General features: G+C 41.0%; 1 protein-coding gene across 1 annotated transcript in view; it reads right to left on the reverse strand.

Annotated features, from left to right (window-relative positions):
* The window catches only part of celsr3 (cadherin, EGF LAG seven-pass G-type receptor 3), a 262,123-nt gene that overhangs the window by 62,812 nt on the left and 176,092 nt on the right, over positions 1-23,219 (reverse strand). The window contains exons 19-23 of the mRNA XM_048547414.2: positions 21,804-22,013; positions 19,232-19,415; positions 16,311-16,460; positions 15,823-16,000; positions 14,091-14,258 (exon numbers count right to left, since the gene is read on the reverse strand). Coding sequence (XP_048403371.2) covers positions 14,091-14,258; positions 15,823-16,000; positions 16,311-16,460; positions 19,232-19,415; positions 21,804-22,013 — 890 coding nt within the window. The remainder of the gene's footprint in view (positions 1-14,090; positions 14,259-15,822; positions 16,001-16,310; positions 16,461-19,231; positions 19,416-21,803; positions 22,014-23,219) is intronic.

Consider the following 23,219-nt stretch of genomic DNA (forward strand, 5'->3'; position numbering starts at 1 on the left):
ATGTCTTTGCTGGTGTGGGTCAGATTGCAGATGGCAGAAGGTTGGAGGATGATGTTGTGGATCCGGAGCTTGGTGGGGTGGTAATGTAAGGAAGCGGAGGATACTCTTTTAGCTGTTATTGCGGGGACGGGGTGTGAGGGATGAGATGTGGGAAATGCGGGAGACACTGTTGAGAGTGTTCTTGACCACTGCAGGGTTGGATGTTGCGGTCCTTGAAAAATGAGGACATCTGCGATGTATGGGAGTGGAATGCCTCACCCTGGGAGCAGATGCGGCAGGGGCCATGGAATTGGGAATGGGGGATGGCATTTTTGCAGGAAGGTGGGTGGAAGGAGGTGTATTCTAGGTAGCTGTGAGAGTTGGTGGGCTTGAAATGGATATCAGTTTCTAGGTGGTTGCCCAAGATGAAGACAGAGAGATCCAGGAAGGTGAGGGAGGCGTTGGAGATAGTCCAGGTGAACTTAATGTTGGGGTGGAAGGTGTGGCTGAAGTGGATGAACTGTTCGAGCTCCTTGTGGGAGCACAAGGCGGTATCGATACAGATATCAATGTAACGGAGGAAGAGGTGGGGTTCAGGGCCAGTGTCGGTATGGATGAGGGTTTGTTCAACGTAACCTCCAAAGATGCAGGCATAGCCTGCACCCATGCGGTGTCCACGTAACCTCCAAAGATGCAGGCATAGCTTGGGCCCATGCGGATGTCCAGCAGTTTTTCCGCTGCCTTTGCCTCCATGCTTACTTCTTTAACTGTGAGCCTTACCCTCCCTCCACTGACCCCTTCTCCCACCTCCAACACAAGCCCTCCACCTGGACACCAACCCAAGGCCTCATACCCTCCCTCAAACCTCTTCATCTCTAACTGCCATCGAGACATCAATTGCCTCAACCTCTCCACCCCTTTGACCCACTCCAACCTCTCCCCGGCAGAACGTGCAGCCCACCGCTCCCTTTGCTCCAATCCCAACCTCACCATTAAACCCGCGGACAAGGGATGTGCAGTAGTAGTATAGCGCACTGATCTCTACATTGCTGAGGCCAGACGCCGACTCTCCGACACCTCCTCCTATCGCCCCCAGATCATGACCCCACCCCAGACCACCAAACCATTCAAAACCTCATCTCCTCAGGTGACCTCCGACCTATGGCGTCCAACCTCATCGTTTCCCAACCCTACACTGCCCACTTCTATCCCCTTCTCAAAATCCATGAACCTGCCTGCCCCAGTCGACCCATTGTCTCCGCCTGCTCCTGCCCCACCGAACTTATCTCTACCTATCCGGATTCCATTTTCTCCCCCTTGGTCCAGGAACTCCCTACCTATGTCTGTGACACCACCCACGCCCTCCACTTCCTCCAGAGCTTCCAATTCCCCTAAAGGCCCTCTGCCTCTTCCTGTCCCGCAGGTATGATCAGTCCCCGTCCACTGACACCCTCATCTGCTTAGCCGAACTCGTCCTCACCCTCAACAAGTTCTCTTTCAATTCCACCCACTTCCAACAGACAAAGGGAGTGGCCATGGGTACCTGCATGGGCCCAAGCTATGCCTGCCTCCTTGTAGGTCACATGGAACAATTCCTCTTCCATACCTACACTAGCCCCAAACCCCAACACTTCCTCCGTTACATTGATGACTGTATCAGCGCCATCTCGTGCTCCCACGAGGAGCTCGCACAGTTCATCCACTTCACCAACATCTTCCACCCCAACATTAAGTTCAGCTGGACTATCTCCAACACCTCCCTCACCTTCGTGGACCTCTCTGTCTCCATCTTGGACAGCCACCTAGAAACTGATATCCATTTCAAGCCCACCGAATCCCACAACTACCTAGAATACACCTCCTCCCACCCACCTTCCTGCAAATATGCCATCTCCTCTTCCCAATTCCTTTGCCTCCGCCACATCTGCTCCCAGGATGAGGCATTCCACTCCCGTACATCTCAGATATCTTCGTTTTTCAAGGACCGCAACATCCAACTCCAACAGTGGTTGAGAACGCCCTCGACCGAGTCTCCCACATTTCCCACAACTCCCCTCATAACCTGTCCCCACAATAACCACCAAAAGAGAATCCCCCTCATCCTCACATACCACCCCACCAATCTCCGGATCGAACACATCATCCTCCGACCTTCCGCCATCTGCAATCTGACCCCACCAGCAAAGACATTTTTCTATCCCCACCCTTGTCTGCTTTCCGGAGGGACCACTCTCTCCATGAATCCCTCATCCACTCCACACTCCCCTCCAGCCCCACCACACCTGGCACTTTTCCCTGCAACCGCAGGAAGTGCTACACCTGTCCCCACACCTCCTCCCTCACCCCCATCCCAGGCCCCAAGAAGACTTTCCACATCAAGCAGATGTTCACCTGCACATCTGGTAATGTGGTATACTGCATCTGCTGTACCCGTTGTGGCTTCCTCTACATTGGGGAAACCAAGCGGAGGCTTGGGGGCCGCTTTGCAGAACACCTACACTCGTTCACAATAAACAACTGCACCTCCTAGCTGTGAACCACTTCAACTCCTCCTCCCATTTCTCAACAACATGTCCATCGTGGGCCTCCAGTCGTGCTACAACAATGCCACCCGAAGGTTGCAGGAACAGCAACTCATATTCCGCTTGGGAACCCTGCAGCCCAATGGTATCAATGTGGATTTCACAAGCTTCAAAATCTCCCCTCCCCCTACCGCATCCCAAAACCAGCCCAGCTCGTCCCCGCCTCCCTAACCTGTTCTTCCTCTCACCTATCCCCTCCTCCCACCTCAAGCTGCACCTCCATTTCCTACCTACTAACCTCATCCCGCCCCCTTGATCTGTACATCCTCCTTGGACTGACCTATCCCCTCCCTACCTCCCCACCCTTTACTGGCTCCATCCCCGCCTCTTTAACTTGTCTGTCTCCTCTCCACCTATTTTCTCCTCTATCCATCTTTGATCCGCCGCCCCCTCTCTCCCTATTTATTTCAGAACCCTCTTCCCCTCCCCCATTTCTGATGAAATGTCTAGGCCTGAAATGTCAGCCTTCCTGCTCCTAAGATGCTGCTTGGCCTGCTGTGTTCATCCAGCTCCACACTTTGTTATAACAAAATGTGGCTGTAGTGCATCAGGATAAAAAAGTATTGGAACAGCGACTGCAGTCCATATACGAAAGCTTGACAACCACCACCACTGCACCGCACCCCCCAACACAAGACAAAATCAACTCACAAGATCTGGACCTATTGGTAAATTTTCTATACATTCTAGCAACATGCCTCAATTGCTATTGTAAATTGTTAAACTTTCTTTTGGAAAGGAAGTCAGTTATTTGTCTATCTTGCTTTTAAGAAACCTCATCTTCATGGATTCCATGTGTTGTGTATAAACAGTGGTGCAACTCTTCAATAAACAGAGAACTGCCAATGCTGGAAATCAGAAATATAAACAGAAATTGCTAGAAAAACTGTGCAGTGAAAGCAGAGTTAATGTTTCGAGACTAGTGATCCTGCTTCACCTTCCTCTCCAAATATGCTGCTGGCCCTGCTGAGGTTTTCTATCAACTTCTGTTTGTGTTGCAACATTTCCTTGCAGTTAATCTACTTTATGTCTGAAAGTTGCATGCGCAAATATGTCTTTTTGATATAATGCTTGGTTAAAATCTTGAAATGTCTTACTGTTTTAAATAAAGCAAACAATGAAGTTAATCAATCTTTGATGAGTAAATGCTTATTAGACTACTGTCATGAACATGACTCAAACCGGTTTTCATTCATTTCAAACACTTCACGAAAAACACACAGACAATAAAAGAAATGTACTTTGAAAACAGACAACACCTAAAATAAATGCATGCGCTTGTCACACTGGAAACAGCACTTGTATATCATAGCATTGCCGCTCCCTTGATTCAATTATTGCTGTGTACCTTATGTGCAGTCATTTTCACAGAATACCATAAGACATAGGAGCAGAATTAAGCCATTCAGTCCATCAAGTCTACTCTGTCATGTGATCACGGCTGACAGGATTCCCATTCTCCTGCTTGCTCCCTGTAACCCTTGATTCCTTTACTAATCAATAACCTATCTTAATTACACTCAATTATTTGGCCTCCATACTCCTCTGCGGTAGTGAGTTCCACAGATTCACCACCCTCTGGCGAAAGAAATTACTCATCTCAGTTCTAAAGTGTTGTCCCTTCACTCTGAGGCAGTGGCCTAGGTCCTAATCTCTTCCATGAGTGGAGCATCTTCTCCACATCCACTCTATCCAGGCCTCTCGGTATTCTGTAAGTTTTCAATGTAATTCCCGCCCTCATCCTTCTAAACGCCATCCAAAACAGACCCACAGTCCTCAACTGCTTCTCATATAACAAGCCTTTCATCCCCAGGATTATTCTCAAAAACCTCATCACCAGTACATCCATCCTTAGATATGGGGCCCAAAGCTGCATGTAATATTCCAAATTAGCTCTGACCAGAGCTTATACAGACTCAGCAGTAAATCTTTGCTCTTGTATTCTAAACCCTTTTGAAATAAATGCCAACATTGCATTTGTCAACTGAACTTGCAATATTAACATTAAGAGAATCTTGAACTAGGACTCTTAAGCCCCTTTGTGCTTCAGATTCCCAAAAATTTTCCATGTTTAGAAAATAGTCGACACCTCTAACCTTCGTACCAAAACGTGTGACATCAGAATTTATTGCATTGTATTCCATCTGAAACTTCTTTGCCCAATCTCCTAGCCTGTCCAAGTCCTTCTGCAGCCTCCCCACTTCCTCAACATGCTTGTCCCTCCGCCTATCTTTGTGTCATCTGGCACAATGTCCTGAGTTCCTTCAGCCAATTGTTAACATATAGCATGAAGAGTTGTGGTCTCAACGCTGACTCCTGAGGAACTCCATTAGGCCCTGCGGCACCTTATCATAGGCCTTCTGGAAATCCAAACCACTAGCTCTCCTTTGTCTAACTCACTTGTTACCTCCTCAAAGAATTCTAACAGATTTGTCAGGCATAACCTCCTCTTGAGGAAGCTATTTTAGCCCTTTTATACCAGGCATTTCCCCAAGTCCTCAACAATCTCATCCTCAATAAAGGATTCTAAAATCTTACCAACAACTAAGGTCAGGCGAACCATACTGTGGGTTTCTGTCTCTGCCTCCATCCAGTCTTAAATAGGCATGTTAAATAGCCATTTTACAGTTCTCTGGGACCCTCCCTGGCTCCAGTGATTCCAGAATTTCCTCAGCCATCTCCTTCAGAACTCTTCTCTGGCGTTTAATGTCCACTCTTATCTTTCAGATACTTAAAAAAAATTCTTGAAATCTTCTTTTATATTTTGAGAGAGCTTATGCTCGTATTTTATCTCCTGCCTGCTTATTGCTGCTTTAGTTATCCTCTTCTGGTTTATGAAGGCTACCAAAACCGCTGGCTTCCCACTGATCTTCATCCCATTGTGTACTGTTTCTTTCGCTTTTATGCCGTCTCTGACCTCCCTTGTCAGTCACGGTTGCCTCATCTCCCCATTAGCATGTTTCCTCTTCCCTGGGATGAATTTCTGTTGTGCCTCCCAAATTACCCATAACCATTATTGCTCCACCATCTTCCCTGCTAGGTTCCCCCTTCTAACCAACTCTGGCCAGCTCCTCCCTCGTATCTTTGTAGTTATTTTTATTCAATTGTAATACCGTTACATCTGATGCAATCTTCTCCCTTTTAAACTGCAGGGTGAATTCAATCACGTTATGGACACTACCTTCTAGGGGTTCCTTCACCTTCAACTCCCGAATCAAGTCTGCCTCACTAAATCCAGAATTGCCTGTTCCCTACCACAAACTGCTCCAAAAAATCTCTCTCATAGACTTTCCACAAATTCCTTTTCTTAAGATCTGCTACCAACCTCATTATTCCAGCCATCTGCATATTGAAATCCCCCATGTTTATTGTAATACAGATATTTCCACTGTAACGTGTATTTCATTAATGTAAATTGGCTGTAGTGCAATTGATGAATAGTGGACACTGGATAACACAAACTTTCTACTGTACAGTATAGCGATTTTCTATAGCAATTTTCCATTAACATGATTTTCAATGGCGATTTTCTAGTCAGCAGCGTCACACAAGAATGCAACTGTTGTGCTACAGGAGAAATACCTGTGCCTTTCTTACATGCTTTTTCTATTGTTGTAAAGCAGAGGTAACCCCCCCCTCTGATAATCAAAACCGAAACACCAAGAGAGGCTTTCTTTGCCGCCTTGGTCAAATTCTTTTGTTAGGAATAGCAATTAAGAGTGCCGCTGTTCCCTTTATCGAGATAATGCTTTCTCTAAGTGCTGAGAGCCAATCTCTTAGGAGATGGCAGTTCACTCTCTGCCAATTTTGTAACAGTGCCTCTTCTATACCCTTGACGACATATTAATTTTTTACAATGGCATTGGTCCTATGTTGTCAAAACCATCAGGTTTAAATTTAATTGGTTTTGATTTCTAGATGTCTGGTTTAAATTAATTGGCTAAATTCAAACTTGTTGCCTGGATAACAAAAATGTGGCTTGGACTGCTTACTACAATGTACATGTTACATATCAGATGCTCTGTGCACCTGCAAATCACAAGCTGCCCAATGACACTATCTTTTTCTCTCCAAAGCGAAAAAGGTACATCTTTTTTTTAAAACAGACCACACACTGCTTTCCCCCCTATCATTTTATAAACATGAATATTTTACAAACACTAAATTCTAATGTCCTGCCTTCCAATCCACAAGTACTCTACCCGACTTCGCAACGCTATCTCCTGATTCATTTTCTTATCCCTGTCATTATCTCTAAGTACACAGATTCTATGACTATATATGATTACCTGTTATTGATTAATTTACTTTCTTACTAAAAAGGTAAGCCGGCACCCTCTGCCCATCTGATTATCCTTTCAATAGGACGTGTATCCTTGGACATTTAGTTCCCAGGCCTTATCCCCTTGCAGTCAAATAATGAACTACCAAAGGAAGTGGTGGAGGCCGGTACAATTACAACATTTGAAAGGCATCTGGATGGGTATATGAACTGGAAGGGTCGAGAGGGATGGGACAAAATGCTGGCAAATGGGGCTAGATTCATTTAGGATATCTGGTCAGCATGGGCGAGATGGAGCAAACTCTGTTTTTCAGTGCTATACATCTCCATAACTCTATAGCATCATACCTGCCAATTTCAACGCGCACTACAAACTCTTCTCTCATTTCCTATCCCGTGTGCATTTAAGTACAACACCTCAGTCCTGTTGCAGAGATAGTAGGAACTGCCGATGCTGCAGAATCTGAGATAACATAGTGTAGAGCTGGATGAACACAGCAGGCCAAGCAGCATCAGAGGAGCAGGAAAGCTGATGTTTCGGGTCGAGACCCTTCTTCAGAAGAAGGGTCCTGACCCAAAACGTCATCTTCCTGCTGCTCTGATGCTGCTGGGCCTGCTGTGTTCATCCAGCTCTAAACTGTGTTACCTTCAGTCCTGTGTTAACTGTCTTCCTTCTCATAGTTTTCCTCTTATCTGCTATGCTTGAAGTTGGATTTCTGACCTTTCCATACTATCTGTCCTTTTACTGGTTCTGGAAATTTTAACTTCTGCTGAGTCATCTCCCACTCTTTTAACAGGTATATGACAGTTATGGGCTAATGTGAATCAAAAAATCTTGAAAATAGAGTCTAATTACAGTTAGAATGTGCAAATTAAACTTCCTCCTCCTTTAAACAGGGCCTAGGAGAGCGCAGTACACACTGCCCATGCCACTGGAGAGGCCCAGGTGTATTGATGAGTAGCCTGGCAAGCCTGATGGTCAGTACCCACATCAGCTAATCTAGCAGATGGACCATCCTGATTACCCATCACAAGCTACTCAGCCAATGAGCACTCTCATTCTGAGAAGCTGCAATCACTGGCTTCATTAACTGAGAGGGCATGCCTGATTTTCTAGTCACTCTGTTCTTGCTGACTTTGGGATCCACGCGGAATCTGAAACCTGGGTGCTTTCAGCTGCTGCTTCCTTCGCTTTAGATCTGACTGGACGCTGGTGGATCACAACATTAGGATTTGGGACATTGGCCTCAACTCTACAATTAATTTGCCCCATAAAGCCCTCCCAACTTCCTCCCTCAATACTGGGTGGCCTTGGGCTGGTTTCCTTCCTTCCAGCCTCCCTCAGTGGTACATGATCCTGGACTGCAGACTTTAACCCTAACCACGTCCCTCAATGGTGTGGGGCACGGCTTCTACACAATTAGGTACATTTTAAACATTCCACTTGGGCATAAAACTCATTCTGTGGATAGGCAAATAAAAATCCTTAATTTCAATAACGGTTGGCTGGTCTAATTAATCTTATACTGGATAGCAAATTGAAAATATAGAGCTCTATAATACATCAGTCGTTCACAGTTAATGAAAAATAAAATTTTCTGTTATGATAACAATGCTTTCTTCGGATATCAAGCACTATCAATTGGGAATGAGTAAGGACGGCAATAATTGTAAAGACATTTTGAGAGCTGGCGTTTTAAGCCATTGTAGTTTTTCTTGCATCTCAACATCCACCCCACTAAACTAAAATAAAAGCTTTTCTGGAATTAGATACCTTAGTGCAAGTATAAGGCTAGTTTTTGTCCCACTCTCAGACCCAAAGCTTTCAATGGAGATGTCCCAAATACCTTATTAGTTGCAATGGTACAGGAAGTCCTTTGTACATAGAGATCCTAATCAGTTGAATAGCTATCAGACGTAAAGCTTTGAGATTTCAAAAGTATGTTACTTATTTTTATAGCAAACATTTTCATCAAAAAGCACTTTGAATAAAAAGCATCTTCTTCAGGCATCACTTTGCTTTTAAACACAACGGTCTCTCAGGGAATTAATAGATATGGGGAGTGGGCAGGAGAGAGGAGTTGAAGACCAAGATAAGCCATGACTGCACTGAATGGTGGGTCATTTTGGACAGGCTGCATGGTCTATTCATATTTTTATCTATTGTTCTTGAATGAGATTCATTGTCACATGCACTCCAATGAGGGCAGTAAAACGTTTGCAATTTTGCTGCTTATGGCGCCATCTTAGGCACAGATGCTTAAGAATTTAGTACAAAATTGAAAGAATAATAGGTAAAAGTCCAGAATAAAGAATAAAAAGGAAAAGAAATAGTCAATTTACAGTCCTTTCATCCCAATCCGTGCCAGCACCCAGTTTCTGGACTGCATAGAGCCAAGTCTCTAGACCACACTGGGCTTCAAAACCCGAGGGCTCATGTCCTCAAGGGCTTTGCTTTCTTGTGATAGTCTGGGACCTTCCTCAACCATTCCCCTCCAAGTTAGTTTAAAATGTTAAAAGTTTTAAAAAAAATTTAAACAGGTAAAAAAGGGAAAACGAAAAAGAATGTTTGGAGCACATGAGTTCCGACTGGAGCATCCTATTCTGCCATTTATGATACCAGAGGTACGACTGGAGATATAAATGCGGATGTTGGGATTATTGTAATTCTGACACAGTGATTTGAATTAAAATCTGATGACTTTCTCACACACATAATGACAGTAAATGCAGAATAAACATTGTTAAGATGCACTTGATGATGGGTTTAACGATGCCCATCACATTTTAGTAAGAGAAATAAAAAAAGCCAGATTCATAATATTTTAACTAAAGCAATGTATTTAATCGAAATTAAACAAATTATCGTGTATGCTGGGAATCTGAAGTAACATTGTGCTGGAAATACTCAGCAGGTCTCGTAGCATCTGAGAGTTAATGTGAATCCAATATGACTGCTTCTCAGATCTGAAAAGGAGAATGAGTTTAATCTATTATAATTGAACTAATGCAAAATGTAATGAGGGACTATGAAAGTTTCAAATTTAATGCAGACCTCTGCACATAAAACTAAACGGCTATAAACAATAATCTGTGTTAGTGGGACAGAAATAAAGACTTCAGTCCCGTTCACAGTAGGTAAAAAGAACTGTTGGAAATTTTCAAGAAAAGTTTATATATTTCAGTCAGTATGTACAGCAAATTAATAAATATGAGCCAAGGGTGTTGAGGAGGTAGAGATGCCAATATATCCCCTCAGAATATAAGCTGTAAGGAAACAGGACACTGCATGCTATATCAGAATGTTATAAATGACGGAAAACAGGTTGTGCTTAAAAACAATGTACAACACTAAGCTTGTCAAAATCCGCGTTTATATTAAAAGCGATTAGCTCTTATATATATTAGTTTCTGTTAAAGATTTCAAACAGAACTAGAAGTCAATACAAAAAAAAGGATGATTGAGGGGTATGGGCTAATGAGACAATTGAGACAAAGGCTGACGGCATTAAATGAGGAGCACAGGAGCAAGAAAAACACCTGGGCCCATCACATCTTTATTTGGGCCCATCTCCAAATTACGTCAAAACATTTACTATCATCGTACTTGACAGTCATCCATTATACACCAGGCATCGATGGGCTATTAACAGAAAATAATTTCATTTTCCAACTGTGTCTGGCTTGAGGCTTCATACAAAGTCACATGCCATTAAACAAGTCAATGGAAATGATTTAGACGTGCATCATTTATTCAGTAAATCTGGCTTGATGAGGTAGAGTGGGTGTGTGACTGTAATAGGGGATTATGTACAGAATTACTGGCATTAGATTATTAGCCTTCTGTTGAATATATCTATTTACATTTTGTTGCAGGAAAACAGTAACAAAAATTGATGCTGCAACACTTCTGTAATCCCAATGTAAATAACAAGGGTTGATAAACAAAATAGGTTATTTATCAGCATATCTGACAAAACTAATAAAGAGATTTTCCTCCTGGTGTCACCTTGAATTTCCAGCAGACGCATCCAAAAGGAGACAGCAGTTTTGATGTTTGTGTTCTGGACCATTTACAGCTAAAAACTGAATTTTCTTGTTACTCATGAATACATCAGTACATGGAACAATACAAAAGGCCACAGAAAGTTTGCCAGAGTTCCACAGGAGTAAAGACTTTAAGAAACAAAAAAGTGGTTATACATTGTACACATTTACTGAATAGTTTCCTGGAGGAGCCAGTTGTAACCAGCAGTAACACCTATCCACAAAACACTGATTCTACTTAGAGCGATTGTGAGAATGTAAAATCTAAGAGTTGCAAATACAGTATATATGGACTTTCATACCAATGGGAAATTATTAGGAAAACAATGAAAAACATTCACATGAAAAAGTAAAAAAAATTCAGAGAGGCTTGCTGCCATATTCAGCAAATAAGTTGCCATGTTTAATTTTGATTTAAATTCCCTTTTAATAAGCAATGCAGTACAAATGCTCATGTAAACACACCTGTCCAACTTGCACAGTGTAAATCAGACAGCAGGTATTAAGCGAATGGCAGATTTAAATCCCAAATTTCAAAACAAGCTTTATTGATACAATGTAAAAAAAAAATCTCTCCTTTCTGATCTTGGATATGAGCATTGTTCAAATCCCAGCCAATTGGAGGTGTTCCATTTTATATCCAAAGTCAATCAGAATCAGAAATTGTACTTCCTCCCCTTATATATCTCAGTCTATGCAGGAAAAACTGCTTAAGGGATATGATTAAATGTTTAGGAGCAACAGTTTCATGCTGCTGTTCCTGATTTTCAAAGATATTTATACAAATTTCAAAGTTTTCCTTTAACTAAGTCCAAACATGTGACAGAAACAATCATCCAATATAGAATGTGTTGAGGATAACCAACATTGCCCTTCCCAAGATAAAGTGAAGTTGCACACAGATGGTAATGCTTCACAAGTTGTAAAGAACTGTTACAATATCCAATGGATTGTACAGCACAGATTCCCATTTCTTTATAAAAGCAACATTATGAATGTATGGTACCAGGGCAAGCTAAGCATATAACAATTCAGGAGTAGCAAAGTCTACGGAGAAGGAAAGTCTACATGAAGCACAGTGGCTCAGTGGTTAGCACTGCAGCCTCACAGCGCCAGGGACCCGGGTTCAATTCCAGCCTCGGGCGACTGTCTGTGTGGAGTTTGCACATTCTCCCTGTGTTTGCGTGGGTTTCCTCCGAGTGCTCCGGTTTCCTCCCACAGTCCAAAGATGTGCAGGTTAGGTGGATTGGCCATGCTAAATTGCCCATAGTGTTCGAGGGGTGTGTGGGTTATAGGGAGATGGGTCTGGGTGGGATTCTTCAAGGGGCGGTGTGGACTTGTTGGGCCGAAGGGCCTGTTTCCACACTGTAGGGAATCTAATCTAATCTAATCATGAAGTACAACCTGTACAATGGCCTCTGTCACCCTCAAAAGCACATTTACAAACTGATGAATCAGACAAGGTAAGAAAACATAAGAAGATTATATTCACAGCAGGAGAGATTTAATTTGTTTATTCTCGTTTTGCATTGAACAGGTACAAGTTTGAAGAAGAATTAGGTTCTTCAAGACAGAAATAAAAATTCAGCTCAAACCCTGGGGGAAATCTGCATTCTCATCGGAGTAATTAATGAAATTATCTTTAGTGGCAGGTGTTCAGTCAGGTTGAGAATACAATACTGAATTGACTGGCTGAAAGCTTTGTCCCATTAACTTTAGGGGTTGGGGCCAATTTTACAGCCACCAGCTACCTCCAGTGGGATGTCACCACCAGCCACATATTCTCTCCCCTCCCTTGTCAGCATTCGCAGATAGTGTTCTCTTCAAGACACTCCGACCAACTCCTCCACTCCCAACATTTATCCACAAAACCATCCCGTGCAATCACAGAAAGTGCAACACTTGTCTGTTTACTTCTTCCTTCCTCACTGTTCAAGGTCACAGACACACTTCCCAGGTGAAGAAGCAATGTACCTGCACCTGAGTCAATTTAGTCTACTGTATTCACTGCTCACAAAATGGGGAGACAAAACGCGCATGGTGGGTATTTTGCTCAACACCAATGCTCTGTCCATGAAAATGACACTCAGCTTCTAGTTGAATGTTGCTTTAACACACCACTGTGTTCTTATTTCAATATTTTTGTCTCAGGCCTGCTGCAGTGCTCCAGCAAGGCTAAATGCAAGCTGGAGGAACACCTCATCTTCTGCCTAGGGACCTTACTGTCTTCAGGACTCAACATCGAGTTTCACAATTTCAGAACATGAGCGCCCTTTTCCAATTTAATTGTTTCCCCCCCTACCATTGTGTCCTGTTTAGGAAGAGTTGCTCCTGGCACAGACAACACATTTTCAGACATTTACACTCCTTGTTAGCACCCAACCCAGCATTTATCTCTCCCTTGGCTTATAAGCAACCTGTTTGTCTGCTCATCCTGTTTTCCTCTCTCTCTCTCTCTCTCTCTCTCTCTCTCTCTGGGCAATGTATCAATGTAGGCACGAAACGTCAGCTTTTGTGCTCCTAAGATGCTGCTTGGCCTGCTGTGTTCATCCAGCTCCACACTTTTTTAATCTCGGATTCTCCAGTATCTGCAGTTCCCATTATCTCTGACTTCAATGTATTCTGTACACTTTCTCCCTTCTCCCTCCACCCATATTATCAGCAAAAATATCTTTCCCAGCTCTAGTCAGGCCTGACAAAGAGCCACTGGGCTTGAAACATTAACTCTGTTTTTCAGTCTACAGATATTGCCAGATCTGACTTTCTCCAGCACTCTGTTTTTATTTCAGAGTTTTTCCCTGTTTAGACACCTCCTTTGGACTATTGAGAAGAGTCATGATACTGTAAATACTGCAGGTGAAAAGATAAAAGGAGGAGTGATCAACCCAACCTCTTGTATTTTTGCTGTTGCACTCTTAACATTTTACTGAATTTTCAAACATGCATCTGACAGCAGGAACATTATGTTGCAACTGATCTAGCGTCTAAATTGCAACAACAATATGTAGTTCTGGGTTTCCTTATTAACTATTCACGATCTGTACTAGTTGGTTTTGGATCTGTGCTATTTATGTGACATAGCCAATTTCTGAAGCCCAGGCATTACGATACAGGAGGAAACTTACTTAGTAACAAACTCAGGATTAGTTGCCTGTTGGGTTTTAAAAAACAATCTGACATGGGCAGATTAATGTACTTACAGACTAGAATGATTCCACTGGACACATACAGGCTTGCTGCGATTGGCAGTCTCCAATAAACGGAATTCCAGGGTTAGTGGTGGGTTCAAAGCTCCACGGACAAAGGTGTTGTTGTTGAAGATGGAGATAGTCACAATTGGAGAATTTAACACAGGATGCTTTGGAAGTCTGCAATCCAAAAGTTTTGAAGGTATTCAATAAAGGACAGAGGCACTGTGGAAAGTTTCTTCAACGTATTTCAGTTCAATGCACAAGCTCGTGTTCACACCACCACCTACAAGTTTCCTTCAAATGCACATTCCATCCTGACTTGCAGCAAAATCACTGTTCATTTACCATCACTGGGCCAAAATTCTGGAACTCCCTTCCTAACCACACTGCAATTTCTCATGCATTGCAGTGGTTCAAGTAAACAGCTCAACATAACTTTCATCAGGGCAATTAGTGATATGCGATAAAAGCTGGCTCATTTTGCAATGCTCACACCCTGTGAACATTTTTTTAAAATCAGAAAATAGGATACATTGGAAGATTAGGTTTATAACTTCAGCTCTATCATCAGCAGGAAACAAACATTGTGACCAAACTTTTCCCAAAAAAATGAGAAACTAAGGGGTGAATCAGCTACTTCAGCATTTAATCAAGGCAAATCTGAGCAAATGCAGCATTGTTAGAGGGGACAATGAGATTAAACATTAAGCAAAGTTGTCATCTGTCAATTTATGTGGATGGCAAAGGTTCCATGGTATTACTTGAAGAATAGGAGGGTAATTCATTGAGCATTCTGATTGATGCTTTTATCCCAACCACTTTCGACAAATAGATTAACTACTCATTTACATCAATGCCAACTGATGTGTATCAGCCAAGTCTCAACCATCAGCAAAGCACTGGAAAGAATCCTCAAAAGCATTTAGTAAAAACCTTCTTACTAATGCTCAGTTTAAGTTCCACCAAGATCGTTTGGCTCCAAAATGCGGTTAGAAAAGCTGAATTTCAGAACTGAAATTGCATCACAGTGTCCTATTAAGACAGATGCTAATGGGGTTCAGGGAAATTCTCCAGCAGGTAGAGCTTAAATGGCTCAAGAAATGGTTTGCTGGTTGGAGACCAATGATTTCAATTCCAGACATAACTACAAGAATTCCACAGGGCAGCATCCTAGATTCAACTAGCTCCAGCAGCTCATCAATGGACTTCCCACCATCATGAGGATAAAAGAATTATTTGTTGATGAGTGCAGACAGTAAAACATCCAGTTAGTTTGGCCATTGGGTTTCCAATTCAATTTTCCCAATTGCTGAGTCTCTACCATATTTGGAGAAATGAGTATGGGAGATGCTGAGGGTGGTCACGATTGATCAGCAACTCAACTGGCCACCTAAATGTTGCAGTTATTACAGCACGTCAGAGGAAGGATATTCTGTGCAAAAGATGTGGATGGGGGAAGCGTGACTGAAGTAAAACAATTTAATTGTTGGATTCTTGACTGCCAGTCCAGCACTGACTCTCTTCTTTCAAATCCTTCAACACAGGCACAGAACAAGTTTGCACATTCCTGCTTCAAGAACGGTTTGGTCTCTAACTGAAATATTTAGATTCAAGGGGTCACTGAAAACCAAAAACTAGCCCCTGAGAAAATCTCTGGAGCCGCCCTTGAAAAGAAAAACTAATCTTTTCCCCTTGGTGGTGTAGAGACCGCATCTCACCGACTTAATTACTAAACTTGTACCTTAAGTTACGGCGATCTGTGTTGAATCGGGCAGGTAATAAGCTACCTAGTGTCCGATAAATGAGGAGGATCAGGATGGTCATAGTGGGCTCAGTCTCTGGTAAAATCCGTTGGTGTAAAACTTTACTAGTTTCATTCCGCACTTGGATAGAATTCTCTGCTTTGAAGGTGGGTACAGCTGCATTGACAAAGGATTGAATGAGAGATACAAACAGCATTACTAAAGATTGCAAAGGAAAAAAATATAGTCCTGCTTTTAGTCCTCATGGGTTGAACAGTGTAGAGATACTGCATGTTTAATCAGGGAAGTCCACTGTCTCAGTAGCAAGCATTGTTTATGAAATTCTAGCTACTTATTATTGTTGTCCCTCATTCATGGAATCGCACCATCATACATGATGCTCATGGCCCAAGTATATACTGACAAGTCAAAGATATGTGCCCTCTTTTGAACCACAGTGACTCTAGTTCCTGCTGTTATTGCTTACCTTTAAATTTTGATGGAAATAAAACAGATGTTGGCAGCACAATATGTGTATGTGCATCCCATGGAGACTGGCCACGAAACAGTCTGCTGTGGTACCGGGGAAATCGCTTCCTTGTCTTTGTACTATTCTCCACATGATCAATAGTTAGGACTGAAATTGAAATCCACAAATGAGAATTAATGGATGCACAGTCATGACAGTAAAACGTACAGCTATCTTGGCCACTGAGTTTTCAGCATTCTCAAAGACATGTTAGCAGATCTCTTCCCTCCTTTTATGCATATATAAATAAAAACTAACCAATATTTGCTTGGGCAGAACAAAGTTTTTGTTTTATTTTCACACTGGCAATTGTTCTTATTACCAGCAACTGAGATCTGGTTTGTCAATTACAGGAAGGAAAATATGTCATCTGCTTTGTGACAAAGCATGTTAGTTACTTGCCATAACTGACACCATTAGCCAATCTGAATAATAAATTAATTTTAAAAAAATGATTGCCTAGCCCTTAAAACTAAAATGCCCCCAAACATTTTGAAAGAACTCCTCAATAAAATATTGCTAAAGAGAGACACAGAGTCAAAGCTTTTTGTGTTTTGTTCTTCAGGGCTGGTACACAAGAAATCAAACTTTGAAATGAAACACTGTTGTATGCAGCATGAGAAAACAATGCTGATTGGTTGGACCATTGTTGGCACAGGAATGCAGCAGGATCTTTTAACTGTCAACCATAGCTGGCTGATTAACCTTAGACAGACTCTGGCCAGTTACAGGGTTACCATGGGGAATGCATTAGAGATTGACAAAGAATCATGGAAGTTGCCAGTGAAAAAGGTTTAATGTATGCACAAACTCTGTCTACACAGAGTGTGAATATATGTAGCTTTTAGGACATGCAAACGAAACATGCTGAGTCCAATTGATAGTCAGTTTCCTGTGAAACTCTAAGTACTGCCTGGATTATTTATTAAATGTTATCCAATAGCAGAATCACATCTAGTCCTGGACGTTATGTTGAGTTTTGCAAACATGGACAGGTTGAGTACAGTCCATTATCAGTTATAGTCAAAAGGACATGTCCTTTGATACAGTTCATGAGTCACTGTGATGTATAGCCTGCATACCTGGCACTACACCAGCACCAACTCATACCACATTATTAATTTGTGTGGTAGGCAGAAAGACATTTTGGTGTGAATGCAGCATCCTCTTACTACAGCTGAGTTTCCTGCAATGAAACTTCAATAAACACTTGTGTGTTTACTGTAATATATCAAGAGGGAAACAGCTAGCTACAGTCATTGCTCAATTTTTTTAAATGCTTCTGTTTCAGGATAACCTGAGGTTGACCAATTAATTTAGGCTTGTGGGAGATAGTGGCAGAAAACCCACTGACAGTTTTCTCACCTAACAGATTGAGAAAAGGGAGTTCTCATTTGAATTTTCCATTTAAACATAATGTGAGTGCAGGACAATGTTGACCGAGGTGCAAAGGAACTTTGTCGCTACAGATTCAAAAATTGCAAACACATAATCTAAGTATTAGACATATTAGAAACACGCAGGGGAAATGGCCACTAATATCCTAACAACAAAGACAGACTTTCATGATAACCATAAAAAACTTTGTTAACAAGAGCCATGACTAAAGGACAGCATATGGCAACTTAACCTATTTGGTGTTATTAAGATTGAACTTAAACTGTTAATTTCATGAGTTCTAAAAAAGTAGATTCAGGTATTGGTAGCACATCCAGATTGCCAAGATAATAGTGACGAGGTGCAAATGTTAATGGCTTGAGTGACAGCTTAATAAGTAACAATGTTCAAAATCCTCAAGGGCAGAGAGTGAATCCATTCCCGAAAGGTCCCAAATCGCCAAGACATTCACTCACAGAGGAGACCAAGGGGAGAAATGCTGACCCCATACGTTGAATGAAGGTAAAGTAACGGGGCAGCTCCTCCAAACACAGGCCTGTTCTCTCTATGCTTGCTGCCAATAGGTAGGTCCACTATCAAGCCTGAAGATAAAGGCTTCTAGGGTCTGGGTAGGGAGAAGACAAAAAGGACCACAAAGCGGCTGGGGGAGATGAGAGAGTGCCACAAAGAGGCAAAGAGTGGGGACAGGATAATGCAGAGTACCTGGGAGGCAGCAGGGCTCAAGGGAAACATGGGGTCACGGGGGGGGCGGGGGAGGGTTGAGGTGCAGGCATTGGGAGTGAAAAGCAGGCAGCAGGTGAAGGGAAGCAAGGTAGATGCTGGAAGGAGAGAACCGATTCAACCATATCAGCTAAAGAATACTCAGCTAACTAGTAGCAATGAATAACTTGCTAATGAAAGAGGTATCTTTAGCTTAAAGTTGCATACATTCAGAGTTACTCTACACGGATGATGGAAATGGGTGCTATTATAATTAACAGCATGTCAACAGTTAAATTTAAATCTGAATTTGAGATTGCAGACGCAGTAAAATTTAACAGTCTCTTTATAATATTCCAAATTCCCAAAAATGTGTTGAAAACACATTAGCTGTGACCTTTTCTTTTTGAGTTCAAAAGCCTGATATGTCAATAAGATTGTGGGGAAAAAAAATGACTGCATCATCTAATAAAGGAGTTACTGAGAATGAAAAAGCAGCCTCCCAAAAATCAAAAAGTAGCCCTGAAAATAACAAAAATTGAATCCTAGTATGTGCTCTTGAATGATATGATTTGATAGTTTTCACATCCTACTATATCTCCATGTCAAACATAGTTCAGCTAATTAGCACCCTTTTATTATGCTGTAAAAAACGATGCTTCCTTTCAAAGACTGGATTCTTACATCTCATTTCTGATGAGCGCAAGGCAGAAAGTTTGGACCTTGTGTCTCTTTTTAGGAATATATCAGCTTTGTACCACCAAGCAATTGTAGGTACTCACTTATATTGGGGGTTACAATAGCAACTGGATTGAGGTAGGTGAGTTTCATGTTTCGTGTCAATGTCTTCATGTATTCTTCAATTTGTTCCATCAGATGAGCTGTTCCTCGTTCTGTTTGCTGAAGTACATTCCAATGTTTTGCATTTTCCAGGTCCAGAGCTGCACTTCCTGTTCTCAGGAGGTTCTACAAATGGTGTACAAGAACTGGTATATCATCACCGTAACTTGACATATCAAACAAGTGACAATGGTTTGTTGTTTTGATGAACTCTGTTATCAGAGCGTTAAAAAAGATCTGGTGAGACTTATGTCCATAAGATGCTCTACACCCCTGCCCAATATTTATAACACACTGTCATGTTATCAGCACATTTTATAATGAATATTCAACATCTTAAATAGAACATTGTAGGTTAATCCTAATCACTGTCTGCAAAAATCATAATTACATGAAGGTGTCAAGTTTCTATAGAGTTAGAAAAATAGAGACACTTTCAACAAAATTTACTTTAGGCAATAATTCTGCATGAGAATGGATCTTCTGATTTGCCCTGACAATTAGATTTTAAAATATTTTGCCCAGTGTTGTTGGAGGTACAAGATGATAACAGCAGGCTGAGGCAACAAGGCATTTGTATCTCCCTCAGCATTGAGGTACAAAGATTGTAAAACGGATAAAAGTGAGGAGGGGAATGATTTCCTTATCAATTCAGGGTCAGAAAGAGAGGGTATGACAGATTGGATTAAGCGAGAGAAAACAACAAAAAAATGACTTTAGTTGGTGTACTGTGAAAATCTTACTCCACCGTCTGTTATAGTAAAAGTCTGTAGCACAACATGTGGAAAATTGGGAGTAAAATACATTCTATCGATTTCAGGGTATAAAAAATTAATTTGATTTATTTTCTTTAATTTGGTACAGATCTGTAAAAAGCATGAAGCATTAATGCAAATCTAGAGCCTCATGTATCTTTGACTCCTTATTAAATAGTAATTATAATTAGTTTCAAAACTTATCTAAACAAATGTAATCCAATTTAAGTATATTTAATTTATCTCACATGTTAACACTCTAGTTCCAGATTAATGCTACATGACAAATTCTATTCCACAGATTAACGAAGCACTACAAACTAAGCATGCTTGTTTCAGATTAATAATTAAAATTGAAATCATTTGAAAAACAGACCTTCAATATTTTATAAAATATAAATAATCCCAACCCATACAATGATGTCATTAATATCACCTCAATTTATGACCTTTAAGGATGAATTTCTCTGTAAACAAGCTTTGTTCTAAGAAGTTGCATGTGAAAAATATATCTTGATGTTTCATAATTCCAAGGCTGTCATTCAGAAATGTAACAAAAGCAAAATAGTCTGTGAACAGATTTGATCAATTCCACGATTATCTTCATGGGCAGCTAAGTGCTCTATTTAGTTTCTCTGTGTGATATTCTTCTCATGTCATGCAGCTAACCTCAATTAGGCCAGTCAGTGAAGTTTCCCCATAACACTGAAGGGATAAAGACAACGGCCTTGTATATCGATTCAGATTTAATATACTAACATACAATAATGTTACTGGCAGGGATCAATGCAATACAACCTTTTCTATTTGTATGCAAAAGGTTGAAGACTGTCAGCTGACTGGAAATACACATTCTTGTTATACACTATGTAGTTTTGAGGTCTAAACCCATCTTTCCACTACAAGCAAAATAACTTGGTAATACTGTATTTTTTAGTATAGGGAGGCTTATCTCTACCATTTATATTTATGTTCAGGCAATCAAAAGAAACCCCAGTCTATTACAAAAATATTTTTCATGGATCCCATTTTTATAGCCTCCGTCAACAAGCTGGACGTCTGTCTCATTTACGATTCTCAGCTGGCTCCTCTGCCTTCTACAGAAAAGTCTGCTTTTACATTCTTTTTCTGCCTGTTTGGAGCAACACAGTCACATAGATTCTTCATGTGGTATAAATAAGAGTGACACTTCGGCCAAAAAGGAAAAATCTAGAAAACATCACTCAAAAGTCCTATTGAATATTAATTATCAGGGGGTAAAGAAAGAAGATTTGCAACAACTCCACTGTCAAGGTAATCACATGTATTCTTACAGCAATTTTCAATTTTGTTGGAATTTATTTTCTCACTGATTTTGTTCATTGAATCTATAAACATTTTCAGCCTAGGTTTAATTCTTTGTTATCTGCATGCACAACATCAACACTGCTTCTAATTGAGCTATTTTAGGCTTTTGTCCCTAAACTTGAATTCCATTTTTCCATCTCCCCATTTCATCTTCACTTCACTGAGTAAAATATTACTGGCAACTGTATTCTGCTGTCAGATCTGTACCGCACCAGATGGTAGTAAACTGTTCCTCTTATGTATTTTGCACGTAATGTAGGAACTGACACTGAGCCACAAAGGTAGCACCAGATGGGAGGAAATAGTTTACTATTACAAGGTGTTTACTATACCTGTCCAAGAAATGGTACTGAGGCAGAAATGAATTGCTCATTTTTGCCTACTATATTATTAAGAATCTCATGGTTTTTACCTCTGTATAGTGCACATCCTGTGTTGCTGTAAGATTGAATCCACGTTGTCTACACTCAAATTCAAGCATCTTCAAGAGAAGGCGATATGTAATGTGGATGTCATTTCCAAAGTACTGGTCCATCTCCTCAGTGACTGTACGCATGTGTCGGGCAAGTTTCTTTGCCTCAATGGTATTTAGTTCAGTTTCATTCCTCTCCAGCCTTTCCAGCTTTCAACAGAGACAAAAAAAAATTATATCACACAAATCAAACTAGTGTGCGTACAACATACCAAAATTGGTGGTGATTGAGTTAAAATGGCCAAATGCATCAATTGTTTAAACTTATTGTTCCTCATTGGTTAATTTTTGCTAGGTCTTCGACAGCTACATAATAATTCATGTGGATCAGCAATAACTGATAGAAAAGAAAATGTGAACATACTTAAATTATCAGAAATACACAACAAATATAAATCGAGTGAGAACTCGGTCCGATTCTGGCTGGGGAGGGGTCATTGCTTACAAAGATCAGGTATTATATGGATCTTAGAGACAAAGTGATGGCTGGGAATAGGTTATCTCAGAGGGTCAAAACGTCCCAAGTTCCTTCTTCAAACTCTCCTAGTTTTTTGTTTTGCCTTTCTAGGTAGATCACAGCCTAGGTGGTTACATATATTGTGGTACAAAATATATAGCAAAGTGTGGGAAGGTTGAGTATAGACAGCTTTCCCTGCTGTCATGGTTTGTATATCACTGAAAAGATTATGTGGTTTTATTAAAAAGTAAATACAAAAGATTAAATCATATAATTGTGGACGTTTACATCACAGGAAAAGGCCATCAGGCCATTCATCTCTCTACTGGCTCTGTTTCAGTGCATCAAAACATCACACACACTCCATAAGATGTGTCTTTGTTTTATAACTATAAAAGAAATTCCCATATCATCCTCCTCTCACATTTGGTATTCTTTCATGATAGCAATTCCTAATTTTTCTGATTTGAAAAGTACAACTGACAGAAAAGCGTTTGAAAATTAACCTCAATTAAGAAGGCTTCCTGTTTGAGTTAACAAAGGTCACTGCTAAGCTTTAACATCAAAGTTCACATGTACTAGTTCCTCCTTGAGCTCTCTCAAACATAGGTCTTTAGTGATCTTTTAGAATAATCACCAAACCATGGCAAAGTGTTGTGATTTATACTGTGGGTAGGTAGCAGCACTCAGAACAAACAGGGCAGTAGGAAAATTTGCTCCCAATGTTCACAAAACACCTGAGACAATTCAATCACCGGGGTGATCAATCAAAAAACAAGTCACCCTAACACGTGGAATAGTCAGAATATTTGAGGAACTGCTCTTCCAGCCACAGGCTGCTTCTTCTCCATAATGTGGGAGCAAAGTGATTTTGTGAAGATAGGGTTATGTTAACGATA

Source organism: Stegostoma tigrinum, chromosome 11 (genome assembly GCF_030684315.1).
Source record: "Stegostoma tigrinum isolate sSteTig4 chromosome 11, sSteTig4.hap1, whole genome shotgun sequence".
NCBI lineage: Eukaryota > Metazoa > Chordata > Chondrichthyes > Orectolobiformes > Stegostomatidae > Stegostoma > Stegostoma tigrinum.